The 19,147-nt window shown below is 38.1% G+C and overlaps 4 protein-coding genes across 6 annotated transcripts in view; 2 read left to right on the plus strand and 2 right to left on the minus strand.

The window, feature by feature from the left end:
- The window catches only part of LOC106115266 (saccharopine dehydrogenase-like oxidoreductase), a 12,537-nt gene extending 3,951 nt beyond the window's left edge, over positions 1-8,586 (minus strand). The window contains exons 1-8 of one of the 3 annotated variants that reach the window (XM_013308600.1): positions 8,439-8,586; positions 7,663-7,831; positions 3,562-3,749; positions 3,086-3,215; positions 2,136-2,250; positions 1,374-1,460; positions 570-948; positions 110-204 (exon numbers count right to left, since the gene is read on the minus strand). In XM_013308600.1, coding sequence (XP_013164054.1) covers positions 110-204; positions 570-948; positions 1,374-1,460; positions 2,136-2,250; positions 3,086-3,215; positions 3,562-3,749; positions 7,663-7,831 — 1,163 coding nt within the window. In that variant the 5' untranslated portion in view covers positions 8,439-8,586. The remainder of the gene's footprint in view (positions 1-109; positions 205-569; positions 949-1,373; positions 1,461-2,135; positions 2,251-3,085; positions 3,216-3,561; positions 3,750-7,662; positions 7,832-8,438) is intronic. The other 2 variants (XM_013308602.1, XM_013308599.1) reach the window with 2 other exon arrangements.
- Positions 8,587-9,029: 443 nt separating this feature from the next.
- Positions 9,030-11,577, plus strand: alpha-PheRS (phenylalanine--tRNA ligase alpha subunit). Its single transcript, XM_013308598.1, has 6 exons — positions 9,030-9,395; positions 9,477-9,831; positions 9,943-10,220; positions 10,423-10,563; positions 10,801-11,008; positions 11,337-11,577. Exons 1-6 carry the CDS (start codon positions 9,123-9,125, stop codon positions 11,555-11,557), a joined length of 1,476 nt encoding a protein of 491 aa, XP_013164052.1. The 5' UTR covers positions 9,030-9,122; the 3' UTR covers positions 11,558-11,577.
- Positions 11,578-11,981: 404 nt separating this feature from the next.
- Positions 11,982-15,499, plus strand: LOC106115264 (glutamate dehydrogenase, mitochondrial). The gene is made up of 11 exons (XM_013308597.1): positions 11,982-12,323; positions 12,545-12,668; positions 12,771-12,878; positions 13,005-13,097; positions 13,167-13,253; positions 13,359-13,525; positions 13,720-13,857; positions 14,135-14,296; positions 14,473-14,677; positions 14,848-14,990; positions 15,291-15,499. Exons 1-11 carry the CDS (start codon positions 12,069-12,071, stop codon positions 15,405-15,407), a joined length of 1,599 nt encoding a protein of 532 aa, XP_013164051.1. The 5' UTR covers positions 11,982-12,068; the 3' UTR covers positions 15,408-15,499.
- Positions 15,500-15,889: 390 nt separating this feature from the next.
- Positions 15,890-19,108, minus strand: Gmer (GDP-L-fucose synthase-like protein). The gene is made up of 8 exons (XM_013308553.1): positions 18,945-19,108; positions 18,686-18,837; positions 18,430-18,544; positions 17,830-17,958; positions 17,325-17,398; positions 16,999-17,138; positions 16,575-16,703; positions 15,890-16,181 (listed from the first exon to the last, which is right to left on the minus strand). Exons 2-8 carry the CDS (start codon positions 18,835-18,837, stop codon positions 15,946-15,948), a joined length of 975 nt encoding a protein of 324 aa, XP_013164007.1. The 5' UTR covers positions 18,945-19,108; the 3' UTR covers positions 15,890-15,945.
- Positions 19,109-19,147: the final 39 nt, after the last annotated feature.

Here is a 19,147-nt window from a genome sequence, read left to right on the forward strand (position 1 = left end):
GGTGTGGAGGTGTGGAGGTGTGGAGGTGTGGAGGTGTGGAGGTGTGGAGGTGTGGAGGTGTGGAGATGTGGAGGTGTGGAGATGTGGAGGTGTGGAGATGTATACATACGGTGGAGGCATGTGGTCGGTGTGATGCAGCAGGGTGAGGGCGGAGTGCAGCAAGGCCACCACGGTCGCGCCGTATCCTGGGTTCCTGCCTGACACCTGCAACAATATTATTTGTCATTCAAGCACGGGAGATGTTCACTTTTTGTTATATTGTAACAAACCAACAGATAATGGCATTTGCAGATGCGTTGTTGTCTTTAATCGACGAAAAGGGGAAAATATTCTCATCCTATGTGTTCACTTCCTTTTATCATAATTTTCTTCTAAGAAAATGAAGGGAAGAGAAAGAGAAGTAAAACGAGTCCTCCGACACGCACACATGTCAGATTACACTTGGAATTGCATTAACTGAAGATGTGTCTTCTGTGAGGTGATGTTATTGCAGCGAGCACGGCACGCAGTTGTTGCTCACGTCAACCTTTTTTTTTCCTATAATAAAATATTCAGTTACTAAAAGTTACCTTAGCGACCATCTTTTTATTAGGCGGCTTAGTTTCGTCCGATCCTTTCTCCCAGCCCTCTCCGTACAGTAACATTTGGAAGTAGGTATTGTCCATCACCTCCTCCTTCACATCATCAGTCACAGCGCCGAAAGAGAAGAGCCTCGGATAGTCAATTAGCCAGTTCCTGGTGACCTTCGTCATAGAGAAGACGACGAGGATGAAGCCAACAAAGAGCACAGCGAGGAGAGACAGGAGGTTGGGGAAGTGGAAGTAGACAGCGAACTGTACGGGGCGCTTGTTCGTGTGGTTGTGCAGCTCGCGCTGGCTCCTGTACACTATGGAGGAGTCAGCTCCGGGGAAGGGGACGCACCAGCCTCCATCTTTCTTATGTATCGAACTGTAATATGAAATTATATAAATTAATATTATGAAGTGGAAATATTTGTTTGTTTGCATTAGAATGGATCCCGAAACTACTGAATTGATTGGATTAATTATTTTGCTATTAGCAAGCTACACTTTCCCGGGAAGAAATCTTTGCTAATATAATGAATGCGAAAATAACTCAGTCTGTCTGTCTCGCTGTTACGCTAAAACTACTGAACCGATTTAAATGAAATTTGGGGTCGAAAGGATTTAAAAAGTTGAATGGAAATTTGTATGGTAGTAACGAAAAAGTGTTAAAATGAAGATGTTGCATATTGTGTATGGTGTTCAGCGTGTGGGGCAGCGGGGCAGTGTGTGGGGCAGCGGGGCAGTGTGTGGGGCAGCAGGGCAGTGTGTGGGGCAGCGGGGCAATGTGTGGGGGCAGCGGGGCAGTACCGTTTGCAGAGCTTGTGTGTGAAGGGGGGCAGACGGTCGGGGTAGAGCTGTTTGCGGAGCGCGGGCAGCTCGCGGCGATGCGTCACGCTGCAACAACGTACATTGCTCACTCAAAACTGTATCACTGTACACATTCATTAACTATAACCGGTAATGGATTTCTTACATTGCTTCTAGAACAGTCGATATATAAACATATGGAGTTGTCGTTGTTGACTGATCAAATATTAGCATCCAACAAATATAAGCAAAAATAAACTTTAAAGATAAGTCGTAATCATAAGAATATAGTGAAGTCTTATATTTTATGTACAGTCATGTTGAGTCATTTTCATTCTAATAAATTAAATAACAGCAATATTATCCGGAATTTGAAGTTCCTTTGTTTACTTTTATTTTAGAGATGGATCCTAACGAGGTATAAATATATTCAATAAAACTTTTGTATATGACTGTACACGGTTATTAGAATCGGTCGAATGCAAACACTTTTTACCAAATGTATAATCAATCGAACCAATAGGAAGAACATTGCATTGGACCATTTGATCAGTGAAGCGATCGGTCTAACGGGAAACAACTGTAAAGACCACCGTAGACGATCAAACACCGACCACTAAGTTGCCAGTTGATGCCTTGAATTAATCCTTGTATATCAGCCCTAAAACCAAAAGTCTGTTTACAGGGTGTTACTATTTGGAATATAAAGTACAAGACTTAAGGCCTTTTTCAGACGTGACAAGGTACTTATTAGTTAGTTACCCGTATACGACAGACTCCCAGGTGCCGCGGTGCACGACGCCATGCCGGCGAGCCAGTGCGCTCTGCTCCTCCGCCACGTGCGTACTTATGTACGACTCCACAGAGTTCAGAGTACCTGATACACGCACCACGTACTTTTACATAACTATCAAATAACTGAACATAGAAGACATAAAGTCGTTCCTCATCTTATTTCCTTTACCCATTTTCTTTTAAACCGACTTGAAGATGATGTCTGTAAGACCTAAGAAATTTTAATTGGTGAACTGATTTTCATACCTTAATTCTACAAATGTATTACAATTTATATGATCTCATAGTCACAGTCGCTAAGTGAGCTATAACAGATGAAAAAGAGAACAATAGAATGTTACAACTGATTGTGCTGATACTCACGCGAACATATGTAGGTCGATGCACTTTCTCGATTTGCACATAATTAACATTAGACTTATGTTTAAAGCAATCAGCAGATAGTATAGAACGCCATAAAAATGTTATAAACTGCTAAGTAAATACTAGAATTAACAGACCACTTAATTAATAAAGCGATTCCGTTTAAGTAAGTTTAGTTGAGTTTTATTCAATTCTTACTATTTGTTTTTACAACGACAATGTTTATTTATTTATACTGATGTTCGGGAAAGACCATACATTCCGTAACATGCTACTCTTTTAGATAGAACAAAACTTTCTTTCCAAAAAATACGAATATCGAAACAATATTCAATCATAATTTTGGAACAGCCTGTATAATCGCTATCAATTTTTGAGTTTAATTTAAAAGATTTTTGTACTCTCTTATCAAATGGGAAACACCCTTTAATTTTATTTTATCAATTGGTTTTGTCTCAAAATTATTTTTTTAATTTTTAAAATAGCATCATCCATTCCTTCCTTTCATTGTCAGATAGTGAAAACGTAAATATGAAAGATGTTTATATGGTGACCTTCAAAGTTCTGCTCGAGGAAGACGACGCCGAGGTCATTGGGGATGCTGTCGAAGCCGCACGCGCTGATCACGTACACGCCCGCCTCCCGCGCCGGCCCGTCATACCGCAGCTGCATTGTCTCTATGAACTGACAACAACAGTTCATTTATCACTAAGGGATAACCTTAGTGTAGACTTCTTATACAATAACGGAAAGGCCCACGTAATAACCTTGAAGGCAGAAACTGTATGTTAGTCGTGAAGAACCATGACAATTTTATTGACATAATATTGTTGCTTCTGTTTGTTCAAAGAATGAGAGAGACAGAATGATTTTAAAACAACTTGTAAGATATAAGCAATTTCTCGTAGCCAGACTACACTACAAGTTACTTTGAGTCGGCAACGCATCTGCAGATCTGATGGTGTCCATGGGCGACGATAATTAATTTACTGTTAACGTTGCGCGTTTGAAGCCTTGTTTAAAAAAATACCTGTGGTTCCCCGCTGACATCGACATAGTGTGTCTTCGCTCGCACCGCAGCCGCCACCACGGGCTCACCGTACAGCCGATACGGGCCGCAGCAGTTGACCAGCACTTTCGCACGCTGACACATCGCCAACAAGGACTCTTCATCACCAACATCCGCGATAAGCACCGGGATTGACGACAGATCCTCGCCTGACAACAGACTCCGATTAGTTGTTTTTATCATAAGATGGAAAGATTTCAATTAGTATAATACTTTCGACCATGATTTTTATAGAGTCTAGTCTAGTAATCTATTTCTACTAGTGCGACCGCTAAAGCGCACGCGACTATCGTAGGTTTCTGAGACTTTGAAATCTTTGTATAAATTTTGACAGTACTAAAATAACAATACGTTTTAAAATGCGATTTAGGACTCACAAACCCACCGTAACTATCAATTCTTGATCACAACATAGATCTCGCGCGCGGGCGTGGTCGCGAAATTTCAATCATATGTCTTTAAATGAGAATGTCTACATTGAAGGTATTCAAATCAGACTAGTCCCATTGGTAAATGTAATTATGTACATTATTAACAATTATTAGTGTTTGTTTGCTACATTTATAGTGACTAACTATACTATGAGATTACTAATTTGTTTCACCATACCACTCTAGTCGTATTACCTGTCGTGGAAAACCTATCGCGGTTAAGAAACAAGATATCAACACTGATAATAGAAAATAACACGACATTTGTCTTTGTAATTTAACTGCAATAAGGATTAGTCTACACATCTCACTAGCTGTTGCCCGCGACTCTGTCTGCGCAGAATTGAAAAAGTACTTAATTAGTAGCCTGTGTATTCCTCCAGACTATGTTCTACAACTATTTCAAATTCAGCGAGATCCATTCCGCCGTTCGAAGATACCTTCTGACAAACATCCATCCATCATAACATTCGTATTTAAAATATTAATAAGATTATATGAGTTTTACGCACGATTTTTAATTCCGAAAATTTATATACAAATTTTGCTGATGATACGATGTTGCAAGCGTTATTAATTCAGAATTTAATTATTAAAAATTATAAAAAAACTTACAACATTTACAAATGAATTACGTAATTATTAAAAACTGTTCACAATTCATAAATGCTCGTAAATTATAAGAGAACAAGACATTCTCAGTCGCTGGGAAAATTAATTATTCCACGATATTTGCACGCAAAGTTACACAAAGTCAATACTTAGTTACTGTATTATTTACATGTTCGTTATAACTGTTATAAAGTACGCGACCTTTGCTCGTAAGTTTTACCTAGTCAACAACTACGACACAATAATTTATCATTGTCGACTTTTTTGTCAATTGATATATTGTCTGTTCTAAGCTTACAAAAAAAATAATCACCTCTTGACACGTTGATGAATATTTTTTTAATCATCCAGATCGTAATGCAACGTGTACATATCTGCGAGGAATTTCAAAGACTTTTATTCAAGAAACGTGCCATGATAAGCTTGGTTGAGTAAACTCCTAACTTAGGATAGGCTCCCCAGTGCGGTCTAGCGACATCACAACCGACAATTTTAAAATCGTTTTATATTTTTTATTATAAAAATATAAGATTACGAATAATAAAATTTATGTCAGTTAACGATTAGGAATGTTCGGCAACAAGTTTGTGATATCATCAGTCACCTACGCTCAGACGATGCCTGAAGGTTAAATGATTATTTTTATATCTAACATTGCAGGTACACAAAACTCAAATCTGATATCATTATGTTTCTTCGTGTATTAAAAGATTCAAACTTTAACACAGCTCGTGTTCAGCTGCATGACTTTACAGATGGTTGCCATATGATTAATGCGATATTGCTAGCGTCTATAAAGTTTGGATACCACTGTACTTAGATGATAGGAGGAGGGTACGAGAATTGTTTTTGTCCCTTGACCTATAAATTGGATAAAGTAGTGTAGAGAATGAGGATAAATTTACATTTCCTTACTTCCTTAAATCATGGCGGACTTGCATAACTAATTCCATTTAATTATACCAGTGACGACAATAATATAAAACACAAAAAATCTACATCTACATTATTGTATCGATTTAAATTAAAACCTTGATGAGTACCTACTATAAAATAATTCATGCATCTACTAAATTTATAGGAAAATTATCAAATACAAAATCCCTTTTTAGTATTCGAACTATATAGAACCTTGTCTCGTTTGCCATCATTTGAAAAAACAAACAGCTAATGACTTTACCATAGTAACATTATTACGATGTATTTCCTTTATATATAAGTAATTAGTAATCAGTGTTACCAACATGACGTAGAACAGTTCATGTTATAAACAACGTCGATGATCTAAGACAATAACGATTCTAGTTTATGTCTCGATTTCATATTGACGACACAAAGTTCCGGTTGCGACGCGTCTATTTATTACAATTATAGGGGACGCAAAGAAAGGGTAAATATTCTCTTTCTATGTGTCCCCTCCCCTCCCATAAGATTAATTCGGACCTGTATGATTTTATCATTAGGTCACACATAACGGTAACCTTGACACTAATCAAGGTTATATAATTCAAGTATATGTTTATATTTATATAGTAAACATCATTAATCAATTATATATTATAATAATAGATGATAGTCGTGCTATTGGTATAATAATATATATTATAAACAGCACGCAATGCCAAACTTTTTTTCAATACATAAAAGAGTAAACTGACTGATTAATATATGTACGCACAGCCAGTGGCGGATTTTAACGTTTGCCAGTAGGCTATTCAAATTTCACCGCCTTTTGTGACCTTGAAATTTCAATAGAACAATTCAACACTATCTATTTTTAGTCTTCGACGTTTAAGAATTTAAAGTAATAAACGTAAAATTTTGTCAGTTTTTCTATGTTTGTGGGCGCTAATTTATAAAAAGGCATAACCAATATGAGTTTAATTCCATTAATATACTGTAGTAAGATTCACTTAACATTTCGCGCCTTTTCTCCATTGTTGGAGGAGTAAAATTTTTTTAGATGGCAATGGAAAGTTACGGACATTTTAAAAATTAAAATAATAGGCCTATTTACATCGATAACATGCGAAAAAATGGTTTCAGTGGTCTTTTATTGATGCTAGAAAACTTAAACCAATGATTGTTAATAATTTGTCGATTTGTCTGTATGTTCACATCGTAGATACGGGACGTCCAGAGATTTGAAATTTTGCATTTAGCATAATACATCCTAACAAACAGTAGCTTTTATAATATTCGTAAGATTACTTAACTGTGGTGTATTTCGGTCTAGGTACGAACTAATTTCCTTGTGCCATGAACTAATCTTATTTAATTAGTGTATAGTAACTCCCGAAAAACATAATCTTTGTTATTAGGGTAATAACATGTGTAAAAAAATCTCAACAACTTCAATTGTTAAAAAAAACTAATATAATCATGTTTTTTTGTGATTATTTTACGTATTTTTATAGTAAAGAGACAATGGCGATCCGTCTAAGTTAATGCGAATACATTGAAAATTGATGTCTCATTGTATATTTTATCTCGCAACAGATATTTTTGCGCTGGAAACGACCTAGGGTTGTCACATTTATTTTTATAATCTGTAATATACAAAATTCATTCAGAAATATCATTGACCATAATAATTTATTACTTATCTTTGTGAAATAATTTTATTCATTATGAAAATTATAAAAATACTAGCTGTCGCTCGCGACTCCGTCCGCGCGGGATTAAAAATAGATGTTGGGCGATTTTCAGACCTACTCAATATGCTCGCAAAATTTTCATGAGAATCGGTGAAGCCGTTTCGGAGGAGTATGGAAACGAAAATTGTGACACGACAATTTTATATATAAAATTTTATAATAAATATAAATATACAATATATAATAGCTGTCGTGTGCGCGCCATTAAAAAAAAACTTAGTTAAAAGTCCATGTGATCTTCCAGACCATGTCCTACATTTATTCCATGCAGCCTCCTTCTGGAGATACCTTGTCACAAACATCCATCCATCCAAACATTTTCATTTTTAATATTAGTAATGTAAGAAAGCCTATAAACCTACCAGTCTTTTTAGTTGCTTCCTCAAGTACAGCATTCAGCTTTGACTGTGACCGGCCTGCAATGCCCCAAGTGAGGCCGGTCTTCTTCTTGGCAATTCTAGCACATTCCATCACAGCATGTTTGCCAGTGAATCCTGTAGCTCCAAATATCACCAAATCTAACCGGGACATCTAGAAATTCAAATCATTCAAACATGTATTCAATACTTAAAATATTCTAGGTAGCACAGTTGAAATTTAGTTAACAATTTTTTATTTTTTACAGTCACTAATTTTTGTGTAATCTGTAAAAGTCTACATTAAATAGACAAATAAGATATACTATTGTATGCAAAACATTACAATATATAAATGTGCAATTAATTTTTGAATATATCATGAATAGTTGCAATATCATTTTTATGTATAACAAATATTTATAATTTTTACAATAATTAGCCAAAATTAAAACAAAATCTAGAGCAGCACTGAACTAAAAATTGTCATAAATATGCTTGATTTGACAATAATTCGTTTTCTATTTCACAATTAAAAATTCTATTTAATAACTAATAATTTTAAATAACATATAACCGTATTAAATACTAAATCAGAAAAGTAGTATGCGTAATTTGAATATTGCAAGTAAATATGGGCTAGGAAAAATAAGGAATACGAATTTTTTGCACATATTAAACAGGATAATTAGTGTATACCGGTGCTCCACGAATATTACTAAATGGACGATAGATAAGTTTTTTTATTTCACAAGATTACTATGAATTCATTTAAAACTTACCTTTCAGTATCAGATTACACGTTTCTAAAGCCGTTGAAAATTTACATCAAAGATCACTAAATTGCATCAAATCGAAAAATTGCGGGTAAAGTAAAGCCTTCGTTGATATTACACACACTCACAACTAAATACTAGAATGACAGCCAATGACAAGCAGTAATCAAGTTACACGCAAAAAATAAAGTGATGTCTGTTGTTTAAGTTCGTATCGACTTTAAGCCTTTATATTTCTAAAATCGATTTGTTTATTTTAGGCGAAGAACAAAATATTTATTTTAATAGTTCAAACACAGATAAACAAGATAAGAATATAAATAATTGAACGAAGTAATTGTTCAAAATTGCTTTTATTATACCATATATCTACAAACAATTTTTCAGTGTGATAATTATAAATACCTAAAGGAATGTTTTAATTTTACTCCTAAGGAAATCCAGCACAGTCTTGTGTTCCAACTTTTTGTTTTTTACGTTACAATATTTTCGATTTTTGTAGGTGTGTGAACCAGAATCGATTTAATGTACAAAATATTCTTACGGTACATCACTCTTTATACTAACAGCTGACACTGACAGCTGCTTATGACAGACAGAAGTGGACTAAGTTGTCAAATTACGTCAAGTAAAGAAAGACAACTCTACCTAAATAATAACCTAAAATTGTGTAAAATATTATATTTTACAATGGAACTCAATGAAAGAATTTTAAATTACTTAAAGAATGTTGATAAGGTTGATACTTTGAAACTTGCCGATGAATTCAGTGAAGAGCATCAAAAGATAATAGGTGCTGTGAAGAGTATTGAAGCACTGGAAATGGTGAAGTCTGAACCGTTGAAGACAACTAAATGGGAGTTAACAGAAGAAGGTCAACAAGTCGCTGATAATGGTAGCCATGAAGCAATTCTGTACAGAAGTATACCAGATAGTGGAATTGCTCAAGCTGAACTGATGAAGGTAAGGTTTGGCTAGTAATATTATAAAACTAAATTTATCTATAGAATACAGCTGTATTTTTTAAACATTTATATTTCACAGAGTGTACCAAATGCTAAAGTGGGTTTTAGCAAAGCTATGTCTTCAGGATGGATACTTATAGACAAGTCTGGAGGGCCACCACTTGTGAAATGTAAAGTACCAAGCATTACAGACACAGTACAAGAACATTTGAATGAGATCAAAAAAGGCATAGACAATCTACCAGACAATGTCAGGAACGATTATAAGAAAAGGAAATTGTTACAAGAGATCATATTAAAAAGCTTCCTCCTAACAAAAGGGCCGCAGTTTTCAACAACAATAAAGAAATTAGAAACAGATTTGACGAGTGACATGCTTCTGTCTGGATCTTGGAAACAGTTGCAGTTCAAGCCATATAATTTTGATGCCTTAGGTAATTTTTTTTATTCACATTAACGGTTGTTATATATTTATGATTGGCTGAATGGCTAAATGTGTTTTTTTTAATATTAACTGTTTGTCAATAATTACTATTTTTATACAGGTCAGCCTCCGGAATGTGGCCACTTGCATCCATTGCTCAAAGTGAGGTCAGAGTTCAGGGAGATCTTCTTAGAGATGGGTTTCTCAGAGATGCCGACCAACCAGTATGTGGAGAGTTCCTTCTGGAACTTTGATGCATTATTCCAGCCTCAGCAACATCCTGCCAGGGATGCTCATGACACATTTTTCATTTCATCACCGGCATCTACAACAGATTTCCCCATGGACTATCTGGAGAGGGTAAAGAAAGTACATAGTGAAGGTGGTTATGGGTCCCAGGTGAGTACAGTCAAGGACATATATTACCTACCCATTTAATTACAATTGCAACAGATGAATTCTGACATCTAATTTTGATTTGATTGTACCATGAGCACTGTCAATTTAGGTCATTAAAACTATTTAATTACTTTTACATACTGAGTGAGTCGAGTATATCTTATTAAGTCTGGCAGTCAATAATAATGTTGAATGTTATCAGGGCTATAGGTACGACTGGAAGATTGAGGAGGCACAAAAGAACCTCCTCCGCACTCACACGACTGCGGTGAGCGCGCGCATGCTCTACCACCTCGCACAGCAGAAGGAGTTCACACCACAGAAGTACTTCAGTATAGATAAGGTAAGTAATAATGCTCCGGTGGTCACTTACTCCTTTGCCACCTTATGTTATAAAAAAAACATTCATTAGAAAAACAGTCAAGGCTTTTAAATATTAGGTGGTTCGGCACATCTCAAGAGTTACTGTGTAGTATTTAAGGTGTAGTTGGACGTAAAAGATTGTGGCTGGAGGGCACGGCACAGGTTACCTTTAAACCGCTAAAATGATTTAAATGTCCAACATTTCTTGGTGTATCAGGTGTTCCGCAACGAGACTCTGGACGCGACGCACCTGGCGGAGTTCCACCAGGTGGAGGGCGTGGTGGCGGGGCGGGGGCTGGGGCTGGCGGACCTCATCGGCGTGCTGGACGCCTTCTTCCGCCGCCTCGGCTTCAACCAGCTGCAGTTCAAGCCCGCGTACAACCCTTACACCGAGCCCAGTATGGAGATATTCGCTTATCACACAGGTGAGACTCTTGTCTTGAGACATGGATCATATGGTGATAGTTTGTAAAAGTCATTCTGTCTCATCGTGTTATGACATCATATCTATCAAATCGGAAAAAAATAAGGTTAAATTAGGTAAAACATATTATTAACTAATGGCTGAAGGTCAATGCGCGCTGCGACCTACACCGCATTCCTTTACGCCCTCTAGTGAAATTACAATATGACCTTTATATTTTAAATCTGACCCTCCGCGTTAAAAAATAATATTTACGTATGTCTTTTGCCTTGAAGTCCGTGCTATTTTGTAATATGAAAGGCTTGATAAATAATGAATATTGCGTGCAGGTCTGGGCAAGTGGATAGAGATCGGCAACTCTGGCGTGTTCAGGCCGGAGATGCTGCTGCCGATGGGTCTGCCCGAGGATGTGAGCGTGATAGCGTGGGGGCTGTCGCTGGAGCGCCCCACCATGATCAAGTACGCCCTCAACAACATCCGCGACCTCGTCGGCCCCAAGGTCGACCTGCGCATGGTGCAACACAACCCCATCTGCAGGCTGCACAAATAAATATATTATCTTACATTATATACCTCGTCTTTTATTTATTCATACCTCATATCATTCGAGATTTTTCTTAAAACAATCTTACTAATATTATAAAGGATCCCGCACGATGGACCGATGACCTGGTCAAGGTTGCGGGAGTGCACTGGATGCGGCCGGCACAGGACCGGCCATTGTGGCAATCGATGCGGGAGGCCTTCATCCAGCAGTGGATAAATCTAGGCTGATTGTGATGATGAATATTATAAATGTTAATGTTTAGATGTATGGATCTCAATGTAATATAGCACACATGTGGAATATAATTTGTAAGAACACAGGCTACTAATTATGTTTTTTTGTACACTGAATTGGACATAACGAACCTAATTTTAAATGTTTTTCAATCAAATTTATGTCAATTTTCTACATAATTAATGAAAAAATAAAATCCGAAACGATTGTCAAACTGACAATCGATATTCTAAACTTTAATTTCTATTAAAATTAGGTATTTCTTATTTTTTATTTGAAAATGTTTAAAACGTTTCAAAATATTAAATATGGCACGAGGAATAGAGATTTTAAAAAAATCATTGTGCGATTTTACGAAATACCAAAACATTTACAACCGATTGCGACGGACCCCAATCCAAGCTTCTACAGAATGGTGGAATATTACTACCACAGAGCTCTGGTGATGGTCGAGCCGGCGCTTTTGGACTATTTGAAGAAACACACGCATCTCTCAGACAAGAAGAGAACGCAAAGGGTTGCGGGAATTCTAAAGGTAACTAGGTACACTAAAACGATAAAATGCTATTGGTATTGCCGCGACCAGAACTGATATAATTCTTTACATATCATGGCGGTCCAATGTCTTCACCCTCCTTCCGCATCCCTTTAAACCTGTCTGTAAATTCCTGAAAACTATAATACACGCAGTGAAAACCGCGGGCCTATATCTCGAGTGAATTGAGAACATGTTTTAGTATACCCAATGTATGTCAGGTGATGGGATCCTGCAACAGTTCGCTGCAGTTCGAGTTCCCGCTGCAGCGTAAGAACGGCGACTACGAGATAGTACAGGGCTACCGGTCACAGCACAGCGTGCACCGCCTGCCCTGCAAAGGAGGTTATATTGCAATGTTATAATAAATACAAACAACAGCACCCTATAGCTGTGAACTGCAGTGGTTATCTCCTCAAATATGTAACATGAGTCGGTGGCGTTTAGGTATCAGATTTTCGAACGTGGTTGACCTGGAGGAGGTAAAGGCGCTGGCTGCGCTCATGACCTACAAGTGTGCCTGCTCTAATATACCCTTCGGCGGCGCTAAGGGAGGTGAGCATAACGTTTTGTTACAATTTGATACAGGCGAACGAGTGTTAGTGTGTTGTAATATTGAAAAATCAACGACGCGCGGGGGCCTTTCAATGTCGTCTCTGAAATACAAAACTTAATATGCAGGAGTAGCCATCAATCCCAAGAAGTACACGGTGGCGGAGCTGCAACGCGTCACGCGCCGCTACACGCTCGAGCTCGCCAAGAAGAACTATATCGGTTTGTTGCGTGTGCTATTGTGTAGCATCTAACTGTGGAGTTATACTAACATCAAACAACGTTACGTAGGTGCGGGCATCGACGTGCCGGCGCCCGACGTTAACACATCAGGCCGAGAGATGTCGTGGATTGTTGACACATATATCAAAACACTCGGTTGGTAACATTTTCAGAAATAATTTAATACCAATTTCTGCCCCTCCGATACGTGCTAATAGGAAACTTTGCATATTAAGAAAACTAAGAGTTCAATAATTAAAGGGTACAACGATTTGAACGCGGCGGCGTGCGTGACGGGTAAGCCGATCAACGGCGGCGGCATACACGGGCGCGTGGAGGCCACCGGGCGCGGCGTTTTCATGACCATTAACTACTTCTTGCATGACGAGAAATGGATGAAGCTCGTCGGCCTAGAGGTCGGATTCAAGGTACACCATTAAACTCCATAAATCTACAGACGTAGGAAAAGTAAACGCGAACCTAGGTAGCGCAAAAATGCTGCCTTATCGCGTTTCCTAACGAAAATTGGTGATTTCTACGACTGAACAGAATTGCGTGGCCGTTTTGTTTTTTGTTGTAGAGAAGCAATAATATACTTTATAATATGAGTATGTGTGTGCAGAACAAGACGGCGATAATCCAGGGGTACGGTAACGTGGGCAGTTACGCGGCCGTGTACCTGCAGCGCAGCGGCGTCAAAGTGACCGGCGTGCTCGAGTTTGACTGCAACATCACCAACAAGGACGGCATCGACACTGTGGTATGTATGTGATGTGCTATGAGGTAGCGGTGGATGTCATGTCGTCTAGTTTAGAAATGCTTGTTTATTTGACTCGAAATCAGTTTATATATGTTTGCAGTTTATACACTGCGGTCATTGTTTGCGAATGATTCTGTTTTGATAATTAACTAACGACTTCAGTCACATCTGTTATTGTTGCGCGGGCGATGTGAACGTAAGTTGATACTACAACACTATCGCACGTGGATAGACAGAGACCGTTTGAGCTATTTTGTACAATATTACTGATTTACAGAAACTTCAGAAGTACAAGGCGGACAACAGGGGCAGTATTAAAGGGTTCCCGGGCGCGCAGGAGACGGGGCCCGAGCTGATGTACGAGAAGTGTGACATCCTCGTCGTCGCCGCCATGGAGAAAGCCATCACGCAAGACAATGCCGGCAAGATCAAATGCAAGGTGAGTCCTCGAGTGTGAGCGAGATACAAGAGGAAGGAGTAAGCAAACGGTTCCATGATCGATCGATCGTTTACGGTTTAAATTTGCCTCGCAATAATTGTTGTATTCCGTTCCGTACTACGTGATTAATAATATTGATTTCGGTCGTAAAAAGTAACAACACTACGTGGCTGCAGGTGATAGCGGAGGGCGCCAACGGGCCGACGACACCCGCCGCGGACGTGATACTGCGCAAGAACGGCATTCTGGTGCTGCCCGACCTGCTGGCCAACGCGGGTGGCGTCACCGTCTCCTACTTCGAGTTCCTCAAGAACCTCAACCACGTCTCCTTCGGAAAGCTTAGCATCAAGTTCTGGCGGGATTCCAATACAGCGCTTCTAGGTTACTATATGTTTATTTTTGACTTGCAGACTTATATTCTATAACTATGCCAAATTTCTACGAGATCGATGCAGCCTTTCCGGCCATACCTTCTAACGAACATTCATCAGTCCATACATTCGCATTTGCTGCTTTATGTACATTTAAATAAATGCCGGTGTACGGGACAGACACTGTGGAGCAGTCTCTGAAGGCGAGCAACATCCAGGCCAAGATGAAGCCGACGGCGATGTTCGAGTCGATGATGTCGGGCGCCAACGAGAAACAGATCGTCAACTCCGGCCTCGAGTACTCCATGACGAAGGCTTGCCAGGTTCTGACAAAACGTCTTAGCTGTAGTTGTTGCAATTAGTCTCTTAGACCTTTCGTACATGAAACAACGTAGTTAGGTTGCGTTGCGCACCGCACACACAACGTTGAATAGTCGACGCGAGTCTATTCGGTCAGTAGAGGCGAAGTGACAACATGTCATCTGTATAGATTTGCTCCGCCATCTTGAAATTTGCCGTGACTTGTGCACGATGATGACAAACAGGTTGACTTTGACGATGACATATTATAGAATAGACTGTGTTGAGTGAGACAGTTGTGAATGTAGTGTGGTGTTGTGCAGAACGTGTCGCAGGCGGCCAGCACACACAACCTGGAGCTGGACATGCGCACGGCGGCATACATCACCGCCATCGAGAAGATCTTCGTCACCTACGACGAGCACGGCCTCGCCCTATAACTGCTGCGAACACCTAACAGTTTTACGTTTAGTTCTTCGATTCGTCTTGATTTTATTCAGTTATTTATTTAATATTAAACTTTAATTATTTCCTTGTTTTATTATTAATATTTATGATTTCAATCTAATGTAGTTTCGTCAGGTTCAGTGCCGCCGATACACTAGTCCAGTCAAATCTGCAGCGTACTAGAAGTCATGAGAACACAGAAAATAATCTTACTAATATTATAAATGCGAATGTTTAGATGGATGCATGTTTGTTTAAAGGTATCTCCGGAAGGGCTCATCGCATTTTGATGAAATTTGGCATAGATGTAAAACATAGTATCGAAGCACACATAGGCGACATACTATATTTTAATTTTTCGCGGATGGAGACGCGGGTCAGCCAGTAGGTGATAAAAACACTAGTATTATAATAGTATTGTGTAAATAACATCATCATCCCATCTCCCTGCGGAGGGTCAGCACAGAAAACAACATTAATGAATAAATATATCTTTATTAAGATTTCCTGTACATATTTGAAAAAATAAAATTATAATCTAGCGTGTTCGCGATTGTGTTTGAACCAATCGACAGTGAAGTGGACGGCGGTGTGGAATGGCGTGAACTGGAAGTGTTTGTTGAGAGCGCGCAGCTTTCTGTTGGAGGCGGTCTTCTTGTGCTGACCGTCCGCCTTGCTGGTGTCGAACACTATCTCTCCCCCGTACCCGTGCGCCTGCTTTATAGCTTCTGCCACCTCCGCTATCGACACTTCCTCTTCTTCATCCACTGAAAGTTGCAGACATATCACTTATACTAAATATACCTTGACTTGCAAGACCGCGTTCGTTCCGGTTCTGGGTACTTTCCGGAACGGCTAAATCTGAATTTTGACGGGACTTTAACTGGAAGATATTTAATATTTGCGGGAATATTATAGTTTACACTTTTGTGAGCTGACCTCTAGTTAAAGAATAAATTTTACTGTGTATTTTAACTGCTTTGAACCACGTTATAACAAACATTTATACAATGAGGACCCGGCAAGATTATTATAAAACATTCAAATTAAAAAGTAAAGTAGGAACAAGTAACCTTAAAATGATCTACCTAGCTAGAGTAGAAGACGAATTATTTTTATTCATAATATAATATAAATGTAAAGATAAGAGTGAGATGTACCGGAGAGTATGAGAGGGTCGACACTGTGGTAGTGTCGCAGCGCCCACACGAACAGCCGCGCCAGGTCCTCCGAGAATATGAACTGGCGCAGAGGTCGCCCGCTGCCCAGCACTGTGAACTTCTCCTCGCCTGCACCCCCGTACATACATACATACATACATACATCTACATCTACATCTCATACAAAAAACATCTATTGCTAATGAAATTAAAAAAACAGACAAAAATCATCATCAAAATTACACTGTTTAATCGATAGATGGCGCTTTTTAAACTCTTCGATTACAAGACAACATAAATTTTCAAAACCCAACATTTTTAGTGCAGTGTATGAAGAGCCTTAAATTCGTGAATTTTCTTATAATACATTAGAAACTAAATATATGACAATTTCTAGTAATTTTTCATAGAAAATATTACAAACCGTTAATCATGGCGTCGTGCATGCGACGTATGAGCGCCGGGATGACATGGCTGTCTGTGAGGGAGAAGTTGTCATGTGGCCCGAACACATTGCAGGGCACCACCGAGGTGAACATGCAGCCGTGCTGCTTCTTGTATCCTCTGTCAAATCACAACTACAATATATAACATTTCCACTGGCGAAGACGCAAACATACAAATACGACAAAAGATCACAGTGGAAAAAGGGTCTTATTATTTAAGGTGTATTTGATTTGGTATTTAAAAATAGTTTTGAATTAAATGTTATATTCTTTATGCAATACATATATTATTTAAAAGATTTACCTGTTTAAAACGTCAATCATTCTCTTAGCGTAACTATAACCAAAGTTAGAGATGTGTGGTGGTCCGTTGTGCACCTTAAAGTTATTTATCAAAATTAAGTTTTTATATTAATTTACTATTATTATAAAGAAGAAATATTTGACTGTTTACTAAAATTTATATTTAATAAGATCTCATCATCATCAGCTCACTATACATCCCCACTGAGGGGCTCGGAGCCTTCCCTAAGTTAAGGGTGATTAGGCCAAAGTCAACCACGCTGGCCAAGTGCGGGTTGGTTGACTTTACACATATTTTGAATATCTTCTCAGATGTGTGCAGGTTGCATCACTATGTTTTCCTTCACCGTAAGAACGTCGGATAAATGTACATATTTAAATCGGAAATCGAAAAACACATTGGTACATGTCAAGATTCGAACCCAGGACCTGCAGATTGCAAGTCAACTGCTTGACCCCTGAGCCACCGATAAAATAAGATCTATTTGAAACAATTGAGCACATACCATAGTCTCATCAATGGGATATGTTGTTTTATCAGGAAAGATGCATGTAGACAGACAGGAGACAACTTTCTTCACATTGTATTCATAACTGGTTTGCAGGACATTGTCGTTGATTGCCATGTTCTCCCTCTGTATTGTGAAAAGTTAATATACAAAATATTATTAAAACATTAATCATATAATAGAGAACTTGTTTGCAATAATTTAATTGAAATTTATTATTGAACATATAAAAAATTTCAGGTGACCTTCTAGATCTTTCCAAAGCACTTCACAATGACACAACACACATACTACACACACACACAAACACAGAGGTCTTGACAAGTGGACAATGTTGCACATAATAGATATATTTATTGACTACTAGCTGTCACCCATGACTCTGTTTGCACAGAATTAAATAAAAACTTATTAAGGTACCTATGTGTTCTTCTAGGGTATGTTCTATATCCATGCCAAATTTCAGCGAGATCCATGCAGCCATTCTGGAGATATCTTCAAACAAACATTCATCCATCCAAACATTTGCAATTATAATAATATAAATTACATCTGTAATACTGGAACAAAATTTCCAAATTTTAACTTATAACTTACAAAAAAATCCAAGTTATGTGCCATGTTGTGGAACAATCCCCCCACCATAGCAGCTAAATGGATAACATGAGTTGGCTTGTGTTTGTCAAACAATGCCTTTGTTTGTGCTTTGTCTCTGAAACAACAAAATGATTGCAACTGATGTAATGTTTCATAATATAATCAGCTACAGAAGTACATTGAAAAATATTAGAACAATTAGAAATAAATTTAAAAGCAGTATTACTAAGAGGATGAAATTTATTGTTTTGTTTACCTTAAATCTGCATCTTTGGACCCACAAAATATCCAGCTCTCACTGTCAGCATGTGGATCATCCTGACGTTCTTTTTCGATCACTTTTTTTATAGCTTGACCAACCAGACCGGAGCCCCCGGTAACCAATACAACTTTCATTTCGTCGCTCATCTGAAGCGAACATGTAGTGATATTTATTACACTGTTAGCCATTTAACTGTATTAAGCAAATATTTCTAGAAATCTATGTTTTTATTACTTTTCGAGCAAATTCATACCTCCAAATATACGTGGCGATAAAGACAAATTCTTAAAACTTGAAATACACTTCGGATTAAGATACTGGACAATGTTTTCCAATGAGATGTAGTTTTTATTATAAGTTAGTTGACTTTCGTAGGATTTTACATCTATGCCAAATCTGTAAAAATAATACTATCACTGATTATTTCTAATTAGATAAACATTTCATTTTTATTTA

This window comes from Papilio xuthus, unplaced genomic scaffold (assembly GCF_000836235.2).
Source record: "Papilio xuthus unplaced genomic scaffold, Pxut_1.1 DF827870.1, whole genome shotgun sequence".
NCBI classification, from domain to species: Eukaryota; Metazoa; Arthropoda; class Insecta; order Lepidoptera; family Papilionidae; genus Papilio; species Papilio xuthus.